The sequence below is a fragment of the Heptranchias perlo genome, chromosome 4 (genome assembly GCF_035084215.1).
Source record: "Heptranchias perlo isolate sHepPer1 chromosome 4, sHepPer1.hap1, whole genome shotgun sequence".
NCBI lineage: Eukaryota > Metazoa > Chordata > Chondrichthyes > Hexanchiformes > Hexanchidae > Heptranchias > Heptranchias perlo.
In genome coordinates this window covers 24,277,935-24,304,033 of record NC_090328.1, presented here as the reverse complement: position 1 = coordinate 24,304,033, position 26,099 = coordinate 24,277,935, and the positions used below count along the sequence as shown (strand labels likewise).

The 26,099-nt window shown below is 39.9% G+C and overlaps 1 protein-coding gene across 1 annotated transcript in view; it reads left to right on the top strand.

The window, feature by feature from the left end:
* sorbs2b (sorbin and SH3 domain containing 2b) overlaps nt 1-26,099 on the top strand; it is a 259,709-nt gene that overhangs the window by 153,749 nt on the left and 79,861 nt on the right. Inside the window, exon 13 of the mRNA XM_067982104.1 lies at nt 1,163-1,277. Coding sequence (XP_067838205.1) covers nt 1,163-1,277 — 115 coding nt within the window. The remainder of the gene's footprint in view (nt 1-1,162; nt 1,278-26,099) is intronic.

Here is a 26,099-nt window from a genome sequence, read left to right as displayed (position 1 = left end):
GCATGGAGTATTGGTGCAGTTGGTAGGATGTGCCACTTGACACTTGCATTCACTCACCTTGACCACTCATGTCAAGTCGTTAAATTTCTTGCGGCACTGCACCCACGTGCGTGTTGCAATGCTCCTCGCATTCACCTCCTGTGCCACGGCCTGCCAATGCCTACGCAGCTGTAGTCTAGACTGTCTCCGGCCACCCTGCGGGTCCATGGCTGCGCTCCTCTGGTCCACCCGTCCCACCAGGGCCTCCAGAGCATCATCCGAGAATCTTGGTGCCCGCTCTCTTGCTGGTGCAGCTACTCGTGATACCATTCTCCCTTCTCCTCCTTGGTTGTGTATCTGCCATTGGAAATGTGCCTGCACCTTTAAGTAGTGCAGGCAGCTGAAGACATGCGCCGGCCAAGCCCCATTTTCAACTTCCTCATTCTCCGTGCAGCCTCTCAGCAGCGAGGGCTGTGCTTGCTGCACGGAGATTTCAGGGTAAGTAGCAGGCAGCGCGAATTTCACGTGCTGCCTGCGGAGGGTCCGTTCGATGCGCAATGCGCTGCCATCCCGCAATCATCGCTCAGAACAGACCCTTATCCAATTTTTCCCCTGATCTATTTTTAATTGTAAGCCCATTAAGTATATTGCTGCAGCCCCCCTCCCCAGTCCTTGTAACTAAATCTAGCATGACATCACACCAGCATTATGACGACACCAGGATGTCACCAGAGCAGTTTTACTTTTCAAAGGAGGCAAGTTACTCTGAAATAATTTTTCTTGAACGCAGGTTATGATGTACTGTCTCACTGACAATTTGCTCTATCATGTTACTTAGTGCAATGTATATCTCTTCTCCCCATGAATGTGTTCTATTTTTTTTTCCCTCATAAGTGCCCACTTAGTATATTAATTTACCACTTGGATATTTTGATTTCTGTCACTGGGATATTGGTATTTGTGTTCTTTGTCACAGTCAGAGAGTGTATTAACAATAAGATTTTACTACCTAAAGACAACCATGTGAGTACCTCGTACATATATTAAAGATTTACTTAGTGAATTGCCCACATTTTATGGTCTGTGAGTCCTAGAGTCTTTTATATTCATGTAAGTTGTGAAATGTGGGGCCAGTGATGCACTGTATGTAACTAATGTGATAGCTTTCACTATCATTTGCTAGGAATGACTGGGATCCACCTGATCGAAAAGTTGATACTCGCAGATACCGTGCTGAACCCAGAAGCATATTTGAATATGAACCAGGAAAGTCGTCGATTCTAGAGCATGAGCGTCCGGTAAGAACCTTGTTCTAAACCATTTTTCTATTGTTTCAAAAGATGAATAGATGAAATTCTGAATCAATAAATGTATTTTTGCCATGGAAGCACAAATTAGAGAGTAGCTTGTTGCCAGTCAGATTATAGATTCATTGTCTGCCTGGTAGAAGTGATTTTTTTAATATACTCTTGACCAAAAGCACACAATGCAACACCAGGAGTTAGGTTGAGGGGAGAAGAGGGAGGAGCTGACATCCCTCTGACTCTGTAAGATCATCAGAGATCAGTAAATAGGACACCAAGGTTGTGAACAGTCTGATTCAGTCTGAGACAGTGGCCAGAGAAAGGGGTGAAATTGGTGGTGGTACAGAGTTTGTGGTGGAGGCTGAAGACAATAGCTTCAATCTTCCCAATGTTTAACTTGAGGAAAATTGCAGTTCATCTAAGATTGGATGTCGGACAAGCAATCTGACAACACAGAGGCAGTCAAGCGGTCGAAAGAGGTTGTGGAGAGGTAGAGCTGGGTGTCGTGAGTACGTGTGGAACCTGACCCCATGTCTTCGGATGATGCACGTAGATGAGGATACAAGAAAGGGACTCTAGAAGTAACCGTGCAGGAGCAGGAAGATAAGCAAGAATGGAATCAAGTGAGGGCAACGATGGAGAAATGTTGAAGGAGGATGGTGTGGTTGACCATGTGAAAGGCTCCGGATAGATCGAAAAGGATGAGAAAGAAGAGTGCATCATAGTCATAGTTGCAGAAGATGTCATTTGTGACTTTGATTAGGGCCGCTTCCTCCCTTCCCCTTGCTCACTGAGCCAAAACTCTCCCCAGGTGCCCCTCTAACATATCCCTGGTTAAACACATGCCTAATCCAATGGGAGTAACTTTCAACTTAAGCGAGGGCAGAAAACTGGCGATTTCGGATCAACCACCTTACCCGATTTTCCTTTCCATTAACTACAATGGAAATAGTAGTGCTAGAGAAACCAGCTATCAAAACCAGCCCAACCAGATGAAGACTGCATGACTACATATAAATTAATTTGAAGGAACATTCAAACTTATTATAATTTTTTAAAAGTGAAGGAATTAACATTTGGACTAAAATGATGGATTAAGTGGCTAAGTGCTGTTTATGGTACTGAACTGAGCTGTACAGACCAGGAAGACTCTACTCTTAATCCTTGGTCTGCACTGAGTTTGCTGATCTCATCTAGGGATTTCTCCAAGCTCAGGAGGAGAAAGGTCAGCCAGCCTCCAATAGGTGCTCACTGTTCATTGGCCCCTGCAAAAAGAGCACTTGTGGAATGCAGACAAGAGCAACATCATGCTTGCCTCGATACCCCTCATTGGAGAATAGTCTTTCCACTCCTGCTGTCTAGGCTCAAGTCTGAAGAATGGCCACTTGATTGAAGTATTGGAGGGCTCCTGAGCTTGTCAATACCTCCACAACCCTATCCCAGGATAAACCATCACCTTCTGAAGGGGAGTGGAAAAAAATGGAGTTGGGGGGAGGACGAAAGTGTTTTTTAAAATTCATTCGTTCGAGATTTGGGCATCGTTAGTTTCTCTGAAAAAGGTTGATACAACTGAGTAGCTTGTTGGGGCACTTCAGAGGGCAGTTAAGAGTCAACCATATTGGTGTGGGATTGGAACCACATATAGGTCAGACCAGATAAGAATTTCAGATTTCTTTCCCTAAAGGACATTAATTAATCTATTGGGTTTTTACGACAATCTGAAAGCTTCATGGTCACTTTATACTGATACCAATTTTCTAGATTTTTAAAAAACTGACTTCAAATTCTCACACTGCCATTGTGGGATTGGAACTCGCGTCTCTAGATTTTTTTTAAAAATAATTTTTCGAGATGTGGGCGTCGCTGACAAGGCCGGCATTTATTGCCCATCCCTCTTGCTCTTGAGAAGGTGGTAATGGGCTGCCTTCTTCAACCGTTGCAGTCCATGTGGTGAAGCGATGCCCATAGTGCTGTTAGGGAGGGAATTCCTGGATTTTAACTGACAATAAAGGAACGGCGATATATGTCCAAATCAGGATGGTGTGTGACTTGGAGGGGAACTTGGAGGTGATGGTGTTCCCATGCACCTGTTGCCCTTGTCCTTCTAGGTGGTGGAGATCGCGGATTTGGGAGGTATTGCCATAGAAGCCTTGGCGACTTGCTGCAGTGCATCCAGTAGATAGTACACACTGCAGCCATGGTGCACCGGTGATGGAGGGAGCAGATCTTTAAGATCCTGGATTGGGGTTCCAATCAAACAGATTACTTTATCCTGGATGGTGTTGAGCTTCTTGAGTGTTGTTGCAGTGCACCCATCCAGGCAAATGGAGAATATTCAATCACACTCCTGATTTGTGCTTTGTAGGTGATGGAGAGGCTTTGGAGAGTCAGGAGGTGAGCCAGATTACTAGTCCAGTAACGTAACTGCTTATGTAGCCAGGTCAATTTTTTCCCCACTTGATTTGGCTTTTTAAAATTTAAATATTTTTACACACTCATACGTGATTCTTGTGTTCACGCTCAATGACTGACTGACGTCCTAATTTTCCTCTTGGCAACTGCAAGTTGTTGTACTCTCCTCAAATGGCCATTTGATCACAGGGACTCAGGCAAGGTGAACCTGATGACAAGGGTCTGCTTGGTGTAAATGCAGCAGATCTTAAACACTTCTTTTTAAATAGTGAAGAAGAACTGGAGTACTTGGCTGACATCTTTAATTCAAAGGGAGTTTCTGTACTTGGAATACTGATTTTATACAATGATCTGGGACACTGCTCTGTAGATGCAATGAAAAGTTCAAATCCACACCAGGGGTAAATAGATGAAAGTCTTTGAAAGATTTTTTGAATTGAATTGGCTGTTTCAGTGTATTTAATGGCATCATCCCCCAAATAACACCAATTTACAATGTAAAACAAGCCCTAACATACAACGCAAAGCTCTGTGAGATCTGCAGTAATTGTGTAAATGATGCTGACTTCAAAGATTAGAATCCTGATAACATTATATCACAATATAATGAAGAACAGGAGTGGGTTGTAAGTGGTAACATTATATCGTAATAGTGTTAGGGGCTCTACCATAGTGGGAGAGATCCTTGAAGCAAAGAGACCAAATGTAAAATTCACTTTTGTTTCAAACTTTCACTGTAAATGATATGTATAAATTATCTGAAGTGTCTATGATCTGATTTCAAGCTCTAATATTTTCTATGTATTACTGCCTGACTGCATAAGTACCTGTGGTATTTCAACTTAAATGAATGTGGTAGTCAATTGTGATGTAAATGTGCAGTGTTGTAAGAGTTCCTTCAAAGCTATTAGAGCATTGCTAACGTTCTGCACAAAGAACGTTGGGATATCTCTAAAAATTTCAGCAGTTTAATGAAACTTTAAAATGTGTAACATTAAGCTCCCACCAATCTACATAGCTGTATGTAACAGTATCACAAACGACCACAGCAAGAACAAGGGATATTTGTGTCTTTGTCTTAGTGAGAGGGGCATTTAATGCAATGGAGATACAGGAATAGGAGTGGGGGAGTTTTATTTTAAGAAGAGTCTCTTCTTGTCCCTTTACCAGGTTTGTAAACAGCACTATAAAATGTCATTGCAGCACCAATCTGGTGAAATTATATGATAAATTTGATTTTACGACAAAGCTTAAAAAAATAATTGCAGTAGTTCCAACTGGAGCTACAATGCCGACTTTCCCAGATACGTGAGGGAAGATTTCCTCTGTTCTCTACTTATAGTGAAATTGTTTAAAAAGATGTATAAAGAGAGCGTGTTTACAATTTCACTACAGATAGAGGAAATGTTCCACATGATAGTTATGAAACAGAGTTTTCAGAACACACCATTCCAATCTGGTCCAGGAACTTGGCCTGTTCTGAAAATTCCACAAAGCCCTCATGATGCCCCTTTAAATGGATACATTAAGTATCTAATACGGACTCGATGGGCCGAACAGCCTCCTTCCGTGCTGTAACCTTTCTATGATTCTATTTAGCAGCCATGATGCATTTATCATACAACAACAAATACAATATTTCCTTTTAATCCTATTCAATTTTTTTTTTGTAACAATAAGCCTGCTTGATTATTACCAAGATTACCATATTCAACAGCATATGGAGAGCTCCAAATATAGGGAATTACTGATAACTGGGTGGTTTGGTCTCTACACTGTAACTGATGCTTGTTTTCCTCAGTTCTGCAGTGAGAAGCTGCAGTTTGGGATTAATGGACAAACATCAATTTTTAAAACATTTTTCAGTTCATTCTTCCATTTTAATCCCTACACAACAAGAAAAGTTTTTTTTAAAATTAAACTTTGTTAGCTCTCAATGTTTACCGTACAAAAGAAGTGTATTGTTTTATTGAGGAAAATTGTCTCCAATTTGTTAGTTCATGATATTCTGCAATGAAAATGGCCCAGAATGATGCTACGAATCAGAGGGGCCACTGAGCATCTCAATGGCTTACTAGTGTGCTTCAGACTAACTCCTAACTTCTCCTTCATCTAAATTTAACTTTTGAATATGGCAGTTTTTATTCTATCTCTGCAGAAATGAACACTCATACTAAATTTAGTAGGGAAAAAAACTCTTCAAAATGCCTTTTGCATTATGAAAACTTTGATTTTCTCTGCATTTCCTGTGTATAAATATACAAAACAGCTACCACTGTAATTCCATATCTATACACCTCATGGACCTTAGCAGATATAACGAAAATATGGGTCCTGAAGTAGGACAAATACCCAAAGCTTTAGTCTACCTTTTCTCGCTACAGATAATAACTGACCTGCTGTGCATTTCCAGCAATTGCAGTTTTTTTTTCGTACAGGCATGTTGTTCATGTTTATGTGGTGAAGTCCACTTGGTTTGTAATTATTGTGTCATATTGGTAGTCATCAGAATGTTTATGTAACATTGTGTCAGAAAACAAAATATTTCAGTCTTTCCTTTTAAACATTCAGAAGTCATTACCTGCTCAATTTCTTGCTATTCTCAAAGTCTAGTGCTACAGAGGCACAACTTTATAAAGACAGGAGGTTCAATAAGCCTCAGTATGAGGTTTATAAAGAAAAAATACCTCAGAAAAACAAGAAAAAGAAGACTGCAGGAAGTAAGGTGTCCTCAGCCCACAGTGTTCGAGAATTTGGTCTCAAACACCGAGAGGAAGCGGAAGAGCAGGCGTGGGTTGTAAGTGGTACATAAACTGACGCAGCAACTAATCCGGCATGTTGCACTGGTGTTCAACAGAGTAACACACTTCAGGGGTTGAAAAGTCTACTGATCCAGGATCTGCTTTTTTTTGGTTAAGATTGCACAAAAATATTAGTCTAAGGTATGATGGGCCAGTGATAACTATTCCAATAATGCTATGCAAGCCTATTAAAAATCTCTAATTACTTATAAGCCATATTAAGTGAACAATCCATGCAGTGCTGAGGCATGGTCCTGGAGCAATAAGTGTTCTGCATTTGCTTTTCCACCCCTGCTATTTTGCACTTTTTCTTGGCAATATTAAATTTAAAGGTGTCATTCAGTGGTAATGCAAGATAAGTCTTAAAAACAAATTACCTGTCCATCAAAATATTTTAAGCTGGTTTGAATAGATCCTTCACAAATTAGTAAAATTAATAAGGGCATAATCACCACTTTCTCTCTCTCTTTGAAGTCATTGAGATTAGTGTAGAAAATGTAATTTAAAATAGCCTCTAAAAATGAGATGCTATTTGGAGAAATAGTTTATTCTTGTTTTTAAAATGATTACTTGAGGACTCTTTGCCATTCATCTACGTGGCTTAAATTTTTGCTTTAATGTTCCAAAGTGTTAATCAAGGTTATTAAGTACAAGCCCTGCAGAATAGAATTGCTGAATTGATCTACAGCAGTATGTGTCTGTATCTCTGTCTGTCCATGGGTATATCTGTCAGTCAGCTATAATGCATTAAATGTGTTCAGGTCTTTCAGAATTCTTTTTGATTGTTATATGTTGGATATGTCACCAATAGAGAATAAATGCTGGAATCCTATTGGATGCATAATGAAAATGTAAATGTGTTATGTCAGGTCAATTTATTTGACAAATGCACTATCCAAAAGAATTTCAACATGTATACATTTTGTACTAATAGTTCCAGTTTGATTTGGAGATTTTATATTAATTTTTAAATTAAATAACTTGAGCAGTTTAATAACCTTCACACGATGAGGTCATCATGTTTGCTGGGTAGACGTAGCGTTTATCTGGCATTGAGGCACGGGCATGTGAATTCTGGCCGGAAAAGTGCATTTTGTATTCACCGGTTGATCTTGTATTGTTATGGAAATGCTCAGAAGAAATGTTATGAATGGTACACTGCACTTTGCTCCTCAAAGGGAGTAAGAAATCAAACATTTGGCTTAACAGGCAGCAACATGTCCATATGCAGCATCAAAGCAGGACAAATAAAAATCTCATCCAGAGTGGGTTGATGAAACCCACAGAAAAATATAAACTGAAGTATCTGTGCAAAATTCCTAAATAACTTTCATACCATCAAATAACGAGGCTATGATTTTCTAGAGCATTGATATTTAAGATGATTAGACTGTTATGCCAAATCTTCTTAAAATTGTAATGTTACAATTGAGGATTTCAAAATTAATGGCTATCATTGTAGAATTACAGAGTGAAGAGTTGGACTAAGTGACTAGAATTCAAAGCTCACTAGCTTAACTAAAAGAGCAAAGATTGAAATGTTTTTATTAAACTAAGAACTATGAGAGACCTGGGTAAATGGCTTCCCTTAAACCAGCTATAAAGTTGCACAAAGTGTTCCTTTTAAAAACAGCAATAGTTTTAAAATTTCCCCATACCAGTTACATTTATTGAATGCAATGGTATGAAGTAGTCCTTGAGATGAACCATAGTGGTTGCTTGAGATTGATGAACATGAAATTCAGGTACGAAATTCTTATAAATATACAGTCTAATATTACGGGTTTTGTTTTTGACAGTTGACTACTAAAAAATAAACTGATATACAAACTCCAGACATGTTATGTATTGGTATATACATTTCAGCTCCTATATCACCATCATCTTTATTAAACTCCCTCAGTTGCTGCCTCTGCTATGCTTACTATATAGCTGCAAACCTAAAGAAGGAGCCAAATATGGGAACCAGAGAGCATATTGGGCTGGAATCACTTCAGTGATGAGTTTGACTCCATAAAAATGTCCTCTTTATAAGAAGGGTCATAAGTTTGGGCAGACTTAATACAGTTCTTAATGAGTTCACAACATGAAATTGCCCACTACTTAGCACAAATTGGATTTGAATAGATGGTCTCCTGTGAGACCATAGGAGAGCTAGTTTGATGGATGGAATTGTCACACAAAGGGAACAGTCAGAGTCTGAAGAATCTGACTTGAGTATTTCAGAGAATGAGGGAGAAAAATTGTGACATTCACTAACACTGTCCCCCACGCCTCTGCCCCCCCCCCAATGTCACAAACGTACAAAAAGGTAAAGAGCAGCTGGTCCATCAAGTCTGACCTAGACTGATGTAACTTCTGCACATCATCACCCCTGTTTTATACACATGCACACACAAAGAGCCACACAGTCTCCTGGGAGAGGCAAAAACACAGAGAAAAAACAATATAGAAAAGAAAATGGGGTCAGACTTCTCCCACCCCCAAAGATGATCAAGCCACGACCCAGGAGACTCTGGTGACTGGATGACAACCCCCGAAGATGCACCTACCATCTGTATGTAGATATATTAGCCACTCTCAGGAACTCGTCCAGCTCCCAAATGAATGCTTGCAGTGAATCCACACTCCCCGCACATGCTGACAACTTGGACCAGAAGTCTGCGTCTCTGAAAAGAGGTAGTTCCTAGCTTCTAACCTAGTTCTTTGCTTTTGTAACTTATACTTATGTCACCTGGTCCTCCCTTAACCTATCCAGCTCAAATAGCCTATCCAATTGGACTGAGTCTTTTTAAAGACTCAATTAAATCTCAAAGCCTACGCTTTTCTAAGTAAAAATCCCTAGCTCAGCCTTTCCTGATAGCTGAGGGCACTTAAGGTAGGTATCAATCTATTGGTCCTTCTCTGAACTTTATATATATATCTACGAGTGACCTGTCCCCATGCAGAACCATTACCATTAATAACTACTTCCTGTATATGGGAATGCACCAGTTTCTTATCCAATCCCATAATACTCAACTTTACTTAGTCTTTTGTGCAACTTTGTGCATCTTGACCTTTTAGAAAAGCCTTTGACACAGTGTCGACTGGGCTTCCAACATCTGCCAACCTTCTTTCTCAGAAGACATGCTGGGATTCCCTAATAACCCTTTCGTTTGCCAGGTGGTCGTCCCTTTTAGCAACTTGCTTATTGCCAAAAGTCAAGCTAAAAGGCCTGCAGCTAATCGGCCTGTAGTTTCCTAGTTCTGACATATTGTCCTTTTTAAATATTGGTACCACATGGGCCTCTCTCTAGTCCTTGGGAACAATTGCAGATGATGGCAAGCTATTAAATATATAAGCAAGTGGCTCACAGAACACAGCCCCCTTTCTATGAGCATCCTGGGATAAATGCCATTGGGACAAGCAGCTTGATTCCATTACCTGCATCTACTTTGACACGTTTGATGATAACATCAACACTATGTTGTATTATTGGTAACCCTGCATCATCTTCAGTAGTGAAGACTGATGAAAAGTAACCATTTAAAACCTTTTCCGTATCTTGGGACTTCACCTGAATCTGCCCTGTGGAATCCTTCAATGGCCCCAAATATTCCTTGATGGCCTCTGACTCCTAACATATTTGAAGAAGACCTTACCATTAGTACCAGACCTATCCACTGTCCTCTCCTGTAGTGCTCTTTGGCTCATCTGATGGCAGCTTTAGTTGCCCTCAGCTGCATTTGATGCCTATCCCTATTATCCTGAGAGCTATTTTCCTTAAACTTGTAAAATGTTACGGCCTTAGTCTTTGGACATGACCAGTTAGCCAATTTGGTTTTGTTTTATCACGTGGTCTTCATTTAATCCTAGAGAATCACATGGCTTCCATTTGCATTAGGATGGTTTTAAAATTATTCCAGTTTTCCTCACTGTTGCAATATTCCTCACCTAGTAGGACTGCCAATAAATCTTGCTCAAGTCATCTGCCGTCTTTGCAAATTTAGCCCTCTTAAAATCAAGCTGCCCTCATTTGGCTGATCAAGGTAGATCTAATATGTTGATGAACATTAAACCTTCACCAAAGTATGAAAAAGTACAATATTTTCAAAGCAAAAACAGTTGGAAATTGGGAGGTTTTGGCTAAATTGCCATCAGTTCAAATCATCTATTGTAAATTAACTTGGTAGAAAAATGTTTGCACAGGCTGATATTTATTCATTTAGATCCAAATCTAAACCGCTTTATAACATGTCTTTGAATGGATAGCTGCAGTGATTGTTGTCCCTGAGGAAAGTAGGAGGAAACAAGTTAGTCAATTAGGCAGAAGGATTTATTGGCTAAGTGATAGTTTCTAGAATTACTAGTGTGCGATGGGCTCACACTGAACAGGGAGATCATCATAAAGATGTCCGTTGATGGTTCGATCTGCGAATGCTGTTTGTCAATCCCACCACATTGTGAAAGTTGTAGCTGCTTTGATTTTTTTTCCTCAGTGTAGAACCCTTCTCAGTTCCTGGCAGAGCATATAAAGGTCTTTCTCAGAACATAATGTGCAAATGTATTCAAGAGGTCACTTGAGGTTTTTGTGGTGCTTTCGTTGTGATTCATTCATTCCTCCAAGAAAAACAACAGGAGTGTTAAAGACACCAACGGTCTGTGCAAATGCAGGGAAAAAGTACACGGTGTGCTCAACTACACCTACATCAACCCTCTCAAAAAATTATCTTGTCTTTTGGCAACTGTAAAGAATTATTATACTCAAAAATGCAGCTATTCTGTGATGCAAAGAATATTGTGCATTGATTATCCATAATTAATTTATCTAACGCATTCCCTGGGCACAAATTCTTTAAGAGCAATAATAGTCTTCAATTATAGCTCTTGATGGTCGAGGAATATGGGCTGATGACACCATTGCAAACCCGCAGAAGGAAACAGTGATGCATGAAATCGTAAAAATCCTCTACTGACTGGTGAAATACATTTTTATTTTTTTAACACTTATGAATGCACAAGGTCACCACAGTAGGTATGGAGATGTATTTTCCAAGTACAGAAATCACTAAAAGCTAGTGGACAGGTACCAAAAATAATTTAAAAGACGAATGGAATGTTGGAATGTTGGCCTTTATCTCAAGAAGGCTGGAATACTAAGGGGTGGAAGTTATATTACAGCTGTACAGAGCTCTGGTTAGACTCCATCTGGAATACTGCATTCAGTTCTGGGCACCGCACCTAAGGACTGATATATTGGCCTTGGAGTGGGTGCAGCGCAGATTCACCAGAATGACACCGTGGCTAAAAGGGTTAAATTATGAGGACAGGTTGCATAGACTAGGCATGCAGTCCCTTGAATATAGAAGATTAAGGGGTGATCTAATTGAGATGTTTAAGATGATCAAAGGAGTTGATGGGGTAAATAGAGAGAAACTATTTCCTCTAGTGGGGGAGTCTAGCACAAGGGGGCATAACCTTTAAAATTAGAGTTAGGTCTTTCATGAGTGATGTCAGGAAGCACTTCTTTTTAGGAAGAGCGTTCCAGATTTCCACAGCTCTTTGTATGAAACTGTTGATTCTCGGTCAATTGAAAGTTTCATAACTGAAATTGATAGATTTTTGTTAGGCAAGGGTATTAGGGTTATGGAACCAAGGCGGGTAGATGGAGTTAAGATACAGATCAGCCATGATCTAATTGAATGGCGATGGAACAGGCTTGAGGGGCTGAATCACCTACTTCTGTTTCCATGTTTTTATATTCCAGCCAGTTAAGATATGCAAAATCTATGCTTCTACCACTTTTTGCATAACTTGGCAGTGAAGAGGTCTTTTAACTGGAAATTGATGAGGTGCAATGGAAACTGAATCAGCTTCAAAAACCTACTCCAGAGAGCGATGACATAGCATTGACAATTGATTGTGCATCAAACCAAAGGGGATATCTTATAACGTCTGAATGGAGGGCTGAATGTCTACGTATTATGCTTTTGTGCTAGACATCATCAGGTGTCAATCATCGGCATAAGTAGCATTGCCTGAAACTTTTGATGTCCCAAGGTTTGTTCCAGCATGATTTTCATAGACTGAAACCAGTCTACATGGCATCCTGAATTTCTTGACTAACTTTCCCCTAAATAACTCTCTTCCTTCTCTGAAATCTGCCAGCCCTTCCCTTTTATCTGGCACTGTCATTCAGTCTGTGGGTTGCAGAGGATTAGCACCAGCTACCTTAATGGTCAGAGCTTTTTTCATTTTGGAAACCTGAAAAACATTCATATCAAAGAGGAATCCTTCAGTATTCTCCAATCATTGATCCATGAATTTGTATAAGTGTTTTACTGCCTGGTGAATATCTTGTTGATGCATTAATATTCCTCACTTTAAAGGCTTGATAGTCAACATATATATGCACTCTCTCTACCTACTAGAATTTTGAACATTTCTGAATGCATCTTCTCCTGCTCAGGTGACTAAAATCTGGAATCAGTCTGTCCAATTCTACTGATAAATCATCTGAACCATTAAGATGCTAAGTGGCAGAGGATTCAGTCAGTCAGTGGGACAAAGGTTAAAATAATAATTTGAGTTGCAGTTGGTGCAGATGTTGCTTGGCAATTCGATTGATGGCTGTACTAGAAGAATCAGATCTATCCATGGAAAGAGAAAATATCTTTTATTCCACTTTCAAACTCTTCACATCCTCACAGATAATCACAATTCTACATTGCTCAGTAGTAATATATAAGTATTATGTTTGGACTGAATTTATTGCATTTGTAAGAGTAACACATTTGGTTGCACAATATCCTTGTTAAACATAGTGGCAAACTTACCACAATCTGTGGAGATAATTCTCATCTGAAGGTCATCAGCACCATTCTACTTAAGATTTCTTCGACAATCATTATTTGGTTAAAGACCTATTATAATTTCATTAAATTGTTTTCTGGTATCCTGCCACCTTTTTGTGCTGGATATGGTGATTAACCACAAGTTAATGGCTTGCCACACCTCCTGTCTTCTAGACTTAGGATTCAGCAGTTCTTGGGCAGGTACCAAATCTTACGGCCTCTCAGGCCATCACCACCTCCTCCTCCATCTGCCTTTTTGGAATCTCCATGCATATGACTTAATAAGGTTCAAGGTTCTAATTTCTAGTTCTTTTGTGATGCCAACTTGTAATGATTGATACTATTATGTAAGTTGACATTGTAATTGTCTGCTGACAGAACGTTTGTGTTGCTGTGGTGTATAATTCAGCAGGGAACAACTGCCTATCAACCTAGAAAATAAACCCCTTTGTTCTTAAAAAAAAAAAATGGCATACAGCTGCTATTGAGTCCAAGGCAGAAATTTGATCCTCATTTGACATTCTGTAGGTGGTTTTTTTTAATCATCCAAATAAGATGGAAGCCCCAATCTTGTCTCTTTTTAGAAGCACTAGCTATGCTAGTGGGTGGCTGCTTCATCTCCCAGGTTATATTATGAACTTACAAAACACTTGGCTGGGGAAAACCTGTTTAATCAAAGTGATTGAGACAGATTTCTCCCTGTTTTGAGGCTAATTGTAGATCTCGTAACGGTTTTCTGGTTTGTCATCCATTGTACCTTTCGCAAACAGAGCAAAATATTTCATCATTGGCAAAGTAAAATAATCCAAAGGATGCCATCTAAATTTTACAAAGCATTGTATTCCTGCCGCTATACTTTATTGAGATATTCTACAAAAGCAAACCTCATTTCATAATATTAGGGCAGCTGTTGCAGCATTAAAGATTGAAATTTGTCTTGTAGCAGAATTTCTGTAGCATTTAAAAATAGTTCCATTGAATGTGGTTGGCAGTTCAGTAGTTGAGGCATTGCAAGCTTACTGAACAATAAACTAAAGTTTGGCACCACTTACCTGCTGCACATGCCTTATTCAGTGGTCTGGTGAATGAAGGCACTATCCAAAGTACCACCAGGCCATAAAGACCAGATAACATTTGGAGTGCTACAGTTGACTTCAGCTAGGGTACCTGATCCTGCTCTCAAAGCTTTCATGTGTAGTCATTGAGTGAAGACAGAGTCAAGTTTGACCGTGATGCCCCACATAGTTAAACAGGCTGACACTCACTGTCTGGGCTCACAAATGAAGAGTGGCCACTTGGGTGAGGTATTGGAGGCTCCTAGCACTCACGGTGTTGTATCTGAACAAGAGTCAGGCATTCAAGAAATAAGGGCCTAAAAGCATAACAGAATTGTTCTGTATTTAGAACTGTGCACTTTCCTTGGACTATTAGTTGTGGATTAAAGAAATGTATTTATCTACATAACACTGTTACCTAATCCTTGATCTGTTCTGCTCCATGCATTGTTAACCAGTAGCCAAAGGCACGGGAAAAGGCATATTCACCATCTGAATCTCATTTTAAATGTCAAAAAGCTCAAAAGGATTGGGGTTAACTTTAACAATCCACTACATATCTTTTGACTAGTTATTTTGTGTATTCCAGTTCAAAACCCTGAGTGCTGATTGCACAGGTGGGGGGGGCAACTGGGATCCAGCCCTGTAAACTGAAGAATATTAGAAAAGAGATTTGTGGGACAAATAAGTTCAAGAGTGCAATGTAACTACTGAGCCCAGTAGGAGCATCAGCTGGAGGGGTAACTGTTACCTAATGGGGACACCCTCCATCTTGTGCACTCTCAATAATGATCATCTCAACAGAAGAACTCATTCAGAAAACATTTTATGTTTTTAAATTGGATTGCATACAGAAACAAAATTGTTTGCATATGGCCTACATACATGATTGTCTGCATCCTACACATTTCGCTTCCACAACCCTACACTACTGTGTGTTAGTGCACTGTCCCCTACGCTAATTCATTTTCCCAGGTCTACTTCTAAACTGCCTAACTCATTGCCTCCCTTAGTCTTTTCTCCCTCCTACAATCTACAAAACCCAAGGCGTCACCTAACCACTACTTAATTTAACTCGTCTTCCCTCGCACTCATTTTAAACGTTATGGTGTGTGCGCTCCCCTCTCCCCACCCCCTCCCCTTCTCTCGCACCCCACTATGCAATTTAGACTTTGTTAGATTTTACAATTTCAAAGAAAGCGAGAAAGTACAGAACAAACAAGCTTTTAACTAACTAGAATTGGGGAAAATATATTGATCTTACACTGTTGCTGATGTATCCCTGCGAGCTGATTACACGGTTACTCAGTAACCATATTTATGTGGCCCAGACCATCCTACTGGTTGGTTGGAGGGGGAGGAAGAGAATAAAACTAGTTTTTTAAAAATTCAATTTAAGTTACAGATCATTTATTTAGAAAAAATAGTGGTTGCAATTTATCCTGCCACTAATTTTAGCAAAAAATCAAGTACAAGCAGAAAATCCTATTTGGAATTCATGCTGACGTTTAGCTAAAACTGCAGACAGAAGGAACTTTACCCCCAAAATAATCCAATTTGTGCCACATACCTCGCCTCTCCCTTTCTGTCCCCTGGGAAGTCAGCGGTAGAAGTCATAGGAGCAACCAGAGAGAGGGGGTGGTGCATCCTTCCTTCCACCACCACCACCCCCCCCCCCCCAAATCTTTATACATGGTTGCATCTCTGGTAGAATTAAGTATTGTCAGTAATAATGAGAATGGTTTGCTACCACTAAACACATTTAGTGAAATCAGGCAGCCATTCTCGTCACAAGATTGGTTGGTGTAACTGTGATCTTATACTGATATCTGCCTCTCACTGCCAATACTAAGTCAATTGTAAACAATTTTACAACACCAAGTTATAGTCCAGCAATTTTATTTTAAATTCACAAGCTTTCGGAGGCTTCCTCCTTCCTCAGGTAAACATTTACCTGAGGAAGGAGGAAGCCTCCGAAAGCTTGTGAATTTAAAATAAAATTGCTGGACTATAACTTGGTGTTGTAAAATTGTTTACAATTGTCAACCCCAGTCCATCACCGGCATCTCCACATCATGAATACTAAGTCAACTCATTGCTGAGCAAATCACACAGCATAACAAGGCTGACATTGTCACTAAAATTGCTTTTAAACAACTGTAATTGGGAAAAAAAGAAGCAATTGCATTCATGTACTAATCGTAAATGTCTCAACGTACTTCACATATAATGAATTACTTTGATGTACGGTGATATTTGTGTAGGCAGTTGTAAATACCTCAGCTCCCTTCAAAAATTCCTTTTCAATGTCAAATTTCCTCAATTAGTTTCCTTGCTAAAAATACAACGTGTTAATTGGTTGCATGTTCAGTGGGAGTCTTCCTGAGACATGGCTCTTTTGTATTAAGAATTAACCTGAGCACAGCAGCTCCAATGATGCTAATGTATTAACACAGGAGCTTACTAATGACACATTTGTTGTAGTGCATTTACCAGGAAAATGTCTCTTGGAGCTTGGACACTGAACTGAACCTTTCTAGCAGGACTAATCTGGATTTCTGTTTGTTTTATATCTGGTGTTAAGTTTTTTTTTTAAAAAAGGAGCCTGTAACCTGAACAGTTTCAATAAATAAGATGCAGATTGTTGCATTGATACAGTGGGTTACATAGCATCCAATGTCACTCAGTAGTTTAGTATTCAGTAACCCACTGCTTGTGCATTGATGATCTGTTTGTGGCATATTTCAGTAGAATTAATCAGTCGTTCCATGAGTGCCTCTGAAAGAAAACAGTGCAACTCATATTACGTGCTATGAAGTGAGTTAGTCTGTCTTGTGTGTTTGCTGCCCTCTGCTGCCTGCACTCGTGAGAAATCCTGGTGATTCCCAGTACATTTGAGCATGAGCCATGCTGCGCTTTGGTTGACACGCAATAGTCACTATTTAAATAGATACAAACAGCATTGCAGGGTTTGTATAAACAAAAAGTACTGAATGATACCTTTACAGTGTGAGATGAGTGACCATTTTTAAAAAAAAAAATCCTTCTACAATAATATTTCACTACAAAATGGCATTATTCATCCCATACTATTTTAATCTTAATTTAGTTTTGCTCTATATTTTGTTTCTGTATGCGGAGTTTTGACTTGATGTGATTTGACGTTCCCATTTTGTTTAGTTTGCCTTTTCCTTTCCTTTTTTCCTTTCACTTCTGCTTCAGAGTGGGCGAATAAACCCAGATGAAATAGATTTAGAAAACGAACCCTGGTATAAATTCTTTTCAGAACTGGAGTTTGGACGCCCGGTAAGTGAGGCTAGCATGATGTGACCAGCATTTGTAATCTAGATAGTTATAATCCTAATTCATTGCAAAGGGATTGTCAAAAGAATTATTGTCATGTTAATGTAAATCTTTCATTTATAACTCTTCCAATATAAAGTAGGTTAACAGTCTGCACTGTTTTGTAGTCATTGTGTTTTAAATTGGGGAATTCTGAACCTCCGATTAGTTGCTTTTTACTCTTGGACTGCTCATTGCAGTCGCTTTGTTTAGATCTACTCAATGACTAGGATTATCAAGGGAAGAATTTATTAAAATAATTAAATTGTAGCATTACTTAGGTCTATAATACAACAAACAGTATTGAAATGGCTACTTATCTTTAATACTCTGAACCACTGCCTTCATTATTCATATCCGCATAACCTGATAAAGCTTGGCATTAATTAATGACATTTTCCAACCCGTTACTTCAACCTCAATGCTACTTATTTATTTCTCATCAATTAGCCAATTCATAGCCGATGTTTGTAAACATTCATCTGTCAGCTTTATTTAGTTCCAAAGCCCTTAGAGCATTATGTAGAAAGACATCATCACTTCCACTTTGCCACCTCATTTTCATTCTGATGGTATTTCTGTGTGTTTATTCTGTCATCAGGTGCTGCTTTTGGCACCCGAGCTATCTAACCATGTCACCTTTTCCATATGTTGTGTCCCATGATGCCATTTGACTTTCCTCCACACAACTCTCCACCTCTGCCTGTGTTGCCATCAGCCTCCCAAAAAGCTTTTGGATTATCTACCAGAAAGTTCTCCCCGTGTTTCGGCTGAGAATGTAAAGGTAACTACTGATTCTTTATCCTTAACATGCAGTGCTACTTTGCTGTCAGATTTTTAGCATCTTTATCATGATCGCTGTTGCCAGTAGCACGTGTGCTTCTTCAGTTAATTAACATATTGCATTCTCACAGCAGTTGAGGTTCTCTTGTAATTTCTAATCCGCTAGAAATTACAGTCAGTGATATTTGTGGACAAATGCTTAAGGCATGCGTATGACGTTCTTCTGTCGACTATTTTAACAGAAGCATTAACATGTTTAAGATAAATGAGCTGATGCCTTTTTAAAATAATGGGGTGAGGAGTGTTATACAAATGTTTTAACCATCCATCTGCTGCTGTCACCAACAATAATATCAGCCTGATTTCACTTGGTAGCACTCACGCCTCGTGAACCAGAAGTTTGTGATTCAAGCCCCACTTCAGGACTTGAACATGCTGGTACGTTGGTATAGTGGTTATGTTACAGGACTTGTAATCCAGGAGCCTGGATTAATAATCCAGAGAACATAAATTCAAGTCCCACCATGGCAGTTTGATCATTTGAATTCAGGTTTAAGAATCTAGAAATAAAAAGCTGGAGCTGTCGGATTGTCATAAGAACCCAACTTGTTCACTAATGTCCTCTATGGAAAGAAACCTGTAGACCTTACCTGCTATGTGACTCTTGACTGCCCTTTGAGCCACTCAGTCACACTGCTATTTAAGTAGAAGGCCCACCACTAAGCCCAACCAGGAATGGGCAATAAATGCTGAACTTGCCAGTGATGCCCACATCCCAAGAATGAATTATTTTTTAAAATTAGGTACAAACGGGCACCCTATCTTTCAGATGCGACATTGAGTTGGGATGTTGGGTAGGACATGAAAGATTGCATGGCGTTATTCAAAGAAGAGCGGGATTTCACCAGTGTCTTGACCAATATATTCGCTCAACCATGACCACAAAATATAGATTAACTGATCATATGTTCATTTGATGAGTGCGGAGCCTTGCTGCGGAGCCTTGCCACCTTTGCCTGCATAACACCTACACTTCAAAAGTATTTAATTGGTTGTGAACCGCTTTGGGTTCTTCTGAGGATGTGATGAGGCACTATAAAAATGCAAGTTAATTCTTTGGACAGCCCTAGTTGTCTACAGATTTCTCCTCTAGTTTGTATTTTAATTTACTTTTCACAAGTTAAAAACCTGGCTTGCAGTCTCTCTGGGAGCGAGGTAGTACGGTGAGATAAATCACTGTACTTTCATCTCTGGTCGTAGGTTTGAGATCCATCCTGGCAAATTGTACTGAGCGTTCAAATTTAGCTGTAGAATTCCATCTTTAATTTCTGTTGCTTCAAAGAAAAAGTAACAGCACTGCATGCCAAAGGGGAGTTCAATTGGAGGGGAAGGGAAAAGCAGCCAAGATCAGTTCCACCCTGTCAGTCATCAGCTGCCAGAGCAGACACTGCCCAAGGAGAGGTCTACGGTGCAGACATCCCATCATCCCGATTAAAGGAAACGGTGTGACTGTAAAAGGCAGCAATAAACTGACTAAATGGGAAGAAATATTCAAAACAACCAATCAAAAATATAGCTTATGGCAGAATACTGAATGCTGCTTTTTCTGAGGTTATATCCCCTGTAATTTCATGAGTTTATTTGCTCCCCTCACCTTGCTTAGGTCTCCCAGGACCATGAACTTAATAGGCAAGAGTGTGAATGGTCACTGTGTGATGTTCTGCTTCTCCATTTTTTGTTTTGGGCGTGAGGTAGTGGATGGTGTGATGGAGAAGGGAGTTGCTGAGGGCCATATGCTGTATTTTTTGGTGACAGGTGTGGGGTGCTGGTTGGGTAAGGAAGGAAGGCCCCACCCCCCCTCCTCCTCTTTATTGCTTCCTCTCCTTTGGGCACACTTTTGTGTAAACATTTCCCATTGTTAATTCCTAATGGGGATTATTGTTCAGGAGAGGTATCAGAAACTGTTTACACTTCCAGTTACAGAATTGTTTGTAATGGAGAACAAAAGACTGTTAAGCCTCTGCTAATGCTGTTGTTTGGCCAGCTGCCAAGGATGTGTGTGATAAAGATCGTACAAAGACACTTCTGATTTTTTTTTCCTTCTCCCACACTCCTTAGAGGAAGTCACCCGGTCTTGATATTACCTTCTTGTATCATGCAAGTTAGATCAGGAACTAAACAGAGTGGGAGTCAAACCTGCAATCCTCCACTTTCATAATCTGTCCATTGGCGCTCCTCTATTCCGCACCACTGGTAACTTAAATCTTTCATATCTCCAGGTACAACTGGAAGGAACATCTGCATCTTACACTGATGCAAGCCAGTTATAAACCTAAATATAAAGTAACTTGGTGGGGATAAATAAAGGGACGGACTTGTTGGACCGAATAAACTTTTCCGGTTCCTGACAAGTCCTCTATTCTCTTACTATCTCATTCTAGGATGTCTCATATGATATTTCAATTACATGAATCCATTGTTAAACTAATACACTGTAATACATGGGAAATTCTTTGCCACATTCTCTCTAAATACACTGCAGACAGTGCCAGAATTAAATTAGAAATCCAGATCCCTGTGACAATACTTTGGTTACGATGATGGGACAATAATTTAGTTCTCAGTATTGAGCTAATTAGACCTTAATATTAAATTAAAATTTAATTAAGTTTCTTTCTGTATGCTAAAGTAAACCATGCCAAGTTTGAAGAAGAGCGATGTTCCAATTTACTAATTGTGCAAAATTACTGAAGTGGGATTAAACAAAAGCTGACTTTAATATTTTTGTTGCAACCAGACTGTGGGGAATCATTGAGCTAATACAACCAAATGTCATTGGCATCATCTTCAGCTGTAGACTTTTTAATGTTTACCATAGACTCTCCCACGGCATTGTGCGCAGTCGGAGGATACAATTTGTGTTTTATTTGTTCTCTCTGTTTCATGCTGCTGTTTGCGTGTCTGTCCTGTTCTGTTTCTCTATCTTTGTGTGTTATGTTCTGCTTGTCTCTGCTATCCTCTTTTGTTTTTAGTCTCTGTGTAATGTTTCGCTTCTCTGTCTTATTTATGGATGTGAGGTGATTGGTGGTGTAATGGGGAAGGAGCTGCTAAGAGCCACATGCTGCATCTTTTGGTGTAGGTGCAGGGTGCTGGTTGGTTAGGGAAGGGAGACACCCCCTTTCTGTTGCTTCCTTATCAACGCATAACCCTCAAACCTGCCCCCTCTCCCACCCCACCCCTTCTTTGGCCACCCTTCTGTGTAAATTTTTCGCATTGCTAATTGCCAAAGGTTTTTGGATAGGGATTATTGTTCAGGAGATATCAGAAACAGGTTTACAAAGTTGTAGGTTGAAGCCCCACTCCAGAGACTTGAGCACTTAATCTATGCTGATATTTCAGTGCAGTACTAAGGGAGTGCTGGAGGTGCCGTCTTTCAGATGAGACATCAAATCAAACACGTCTGCCCTCTGAGGTGGACATCAAAGATCCCTTGGCACTATTTGAAGAACAGTAAAGAGTTTTCTCAGTGGCCTGGCCAACATTTATCCCTCAACCAACACCACGAAAGCAGGTCATTTATCTCATTGCTGTCTGTGGGACATTGCTGTGTGCAAATTGGCCACTACATTCCCTACATTACAACAGTGACTACACTTCAAAAATACTTAATTGGCTGTAAAATATTTTGGGACTTCCTGAGGACATGAAAAACGCTGTATAAATGCAAGTTCGTTCATTCTTGCTTACAAATAATTCTGTACCTGGGAATAAAATACAAAAAGTTAAAAGGATAAACAGTAAAAACCCAATCTTTCAGTGCTCTTACACTGGAAGAGTTAAATGCATCATCTCAGTTGTAAAACACAAACTTTTGTCACTTCCAAACCAATTGAAAAACACGGAACTGGTGAGTTGTGATCAAAATAATTTGATGGACATGTTGTTTGCTGACCTTACTTAGCACCCAGATGTTGCCCATCTCTTGATTTTTTTTAAACTGGTGGCTCTGAAGTTATAGGGCTAATTTTTGATATACTGGCCACCTGCTGTTTTTCATTTGACATCTTGCAGGGCTTAATTCTGTTCTCATTTAAATCTGGAGTTCCAGGGGTAATTTCTACCCACTCCTGATTTTTTTTTTACATCATTTAACGTGGTGGTGTTAAAGTGAACTATAATGGGAATGGTGCTTCCGTACTAAATCCCAGCAACATCTGGATTCATTATCCCTCAGAAATGGGCTCCCATACTTGTTTGTGTAGGATAATATTTGATTTTTTTTTTCAAATGTAAAACCCACCTGGTCTAAGTTTTCTGCAGTGGGGCAAAAGTGATTTAGTCCGATTTACCAGCACTGAGAACCCAGAGTCCAGGCATAAAATGCCTGATTCTCTTCAGTGGTGAATTGAAATAAATAACATTGCCCATTGGGCTTAATCCAGATCTATCTTCTTCGGAATTAAGAGTTCTACGAAGTAAGAGCCTAGAAGTTCCACCTCCGGAAGGGGAGTGTGGGGGTTAGGGGAGAGAAATTCTGGCAGGGTTGTGGCTTTGTGGGTGGGACGGGGCGGGGGGGTGGTAGGAAGGTGGTCAGAATTTGGAGTTGGATACTGAGAGCCTCATTCTGGGTTTTGTGAAGGTAGCAACAGTAAACAATCCAATATTTATCCCTCAACCAACATCAGTTTTAAAAAAAAATTATCTGGTCTTTATCACATTGCCATTTGTGGGACCTTGCTGTGCACAAATTGGCTGCCCTGTTTCCTACATTACAACAGTGACTACACTTCAAAAAGTACTTCATTGGCTATAAAGCGCTTTAGGATGTCCTGAAGTCATGAAAGGCACTATGTAAATGCAAGTCTTTCTTTCCCTTACTCAGAGGAGAAGTTTAAAAAAAAAAATTAGATCAATCATCAGCCCAATTTGGGTGTCTTCAACTCTGCTCCTCAAACGTAGTGGAAGGTGCTGCTCTGAGATTCCAGAGGCGATGTGGGCTGAGCACTTTTATTGTGCAGCTGCAAGCACCTGCTCCTATTATTTAAATGACCCAATCCCTGGGATTTGGAATGGAATCACCACCAGGTGAAAGCGATGTGTGGAAGTTCTGCCCCAGCACACTTCAAGTGGCAGTGCAGGATTTTTCCCCGAGGTTCTTTATCCTACAAAACAGAATATAGTGCCCTGATTATTAGACTAGAACAGACCAAATAAAGGGCGCCATCCAGGCTCTGGAGACAGTGCAAAGGAGGGCAATGAGGCCCCAGGCATCAGAGGGATGAACTGTGAGAAATGATTTGATAAGCTGAATGCCTCAAAGGGGATCTTATAAAGCTATAAAAGATATTTAATGGGATAGAGAAGGTAAAGTTGGACCACTGTTATGTTATACCAAAGAACAGGATAAGAGAGCACAGGTTCAGTCTTATGAAGCATAAGTACAGAGAAGATGTCATGAAGTATTCCTTACAAAGCAGTGATCAACAGTTTGATTGCTGAGAAGGCTGTTTGAGCCAGGGCAATGGATTAATTTCAGAAATAGCAAGATACTATAATGGGAAGATGGTTGGGTTGGTATTCTGGAAGGATGAAATCAAATGAGGTGAAGGACATTCAGCCCCTCGAGCCTGCTCCGCCATTTGATCTAACTGATCTGTGATCTAACTCCATATACCTGCCTTTGACCCATATCCCTTAATACCTTTGGTTGCCAAAAAGCTATCTATCTCAGATTTAAATTTAGCAATTGAGCTAGCATCAATTGCTGTTTGCGGCAGAGAGTTCCAAACTTCTACCACCCTTTGTGTGTAGAAATGTTTTCTAATCTCACTCCTGAAAGGTCTGGCTCTAATTTTTAGACTGTGCCCCCTACTCCTAAAATCCCCAACCAGCAGAAATAGTTTCTCTCTATCCACCCTATCTGTTCCCCTTAATATCTTATAAACTTCGATCAGATCACCCCTTAACCTTCGAAACTCCAGAGAATACAATCCCAATTTGTGTAATCTCTCCTCGTAACTTAACCCTTGAAGTCCGGGTATCATTCTAGTAAATCTATGCTGCATTCCCTCCGAGGCCAATATGTCCTTCCGAAGGTGCGGTGCCCAGAACTGTTCACAATACTCCAGGTGCGGTCTAACCAGGGTTTTGTATAGCTGCAGTATAACTTCTGCCCCCTTGAACTCTAGTCCTCTAGATAAAAAGGCCAGCATTCCATTAGCCTTCTTGATTATTTTCTGCACCTGTTCATGACACTTCAGTGATCTATGTACCTGAACCCCTAAGTCCCTTTGGACATCCACTGTTTTTAACTTTTTACCATTTAGAAAGTACCCTGTTCTATCCTTTTTTGTTCCAAAGTGGATGACCTCACATTTGTCTACATTGAATTCCATTTGCCACAGTTTTGCCCATTCACCTAATCTATCAATATCGCTTTGTAATTTTATGTTTTCATCTACACTGCTTACAGTGCCAACAATCTTTGTGTCATCGGCAAACTTAGATATGAGACTTTCTGTGCCTTAATCTAAGTCGTTAATAAATATTGTGAATAATTGAGGCCCCAAGACAGATCCCTGCGGGACTCCACTATTCACATCCTGCCAATGTGAGTACCTACCCATTATCCCTACTCTCTGTCGCCTTTCGCTCAGCCAACTTCCTAACCAAGTCTGTACTTTTCCCTCGATTCCATGGGCTTCTAACTTAGCTAACAGTCGCTTATGTGGGACTTTATCAAATGCCTTCTGGAAGTCCATATAAATAACATCCATTGACATTCCTCTGTCCACTTCTTTAGTCACCTCTTTAAAAAATTCAATCAGGTTTGTCAGGTACGACCTACCTTTCACAAATCCATGCTGGCTCTCTCTAACTGAAAATTCTTGGTGTTCAGTCACCCTATCCTTAATTATAGACTCTAGTATTTTCCCCACAACAGATGTTAGGCTAACTGGTCTATAATTCCCTGGTTTCCCTCTCTCTCCTTTCTTAAAAAGCGGAGTGACATGTGCAATTTTCCAATCTAGAGGGACAGTTCCTGAATCTAGAGAACTTTGAAAGATTATAGTTAGGGCATCTGCAATGTGCTCACCTACTTCCTTTAAAACCCTGGGATGGAAACCATCTGGTCCTGGGGATTTGTCACTCTTTAGTGCTATTATTTTTTTCATTGCTGTTGCTTTACTTATGTTAATATTATTGAGTCCCTGTCCCCGATTCAATATTAGTTTTCTTGGGATTTCCGGCATGCTATCCTCCTTTTTCTACTGTAAATACTGACGCAAAGTAATTATTCAACATGTCTGCCATTTCCCCATTGTCAATGACAATATCCCCACTTTCAGTTTTTAAGGGGCCAACGCTGCTCCTGACCACCCTCTTTTTCCTAATATAACTATAAAAGTGCTTCGTATTGGTTTTGATATCGCTTGCAATTTCTTTTCATACCCTCTTTTTGCAGCTCTTACCACCTGTTTTGTGACCCTTTGTTGATCTTTGTATCTTTCCCATTCGCCAGGATCTGTGCCACTTTTTGCCTTTTTGTATGCCCTTTCCTTATGTCTTATACTGTCCCTTACCTCT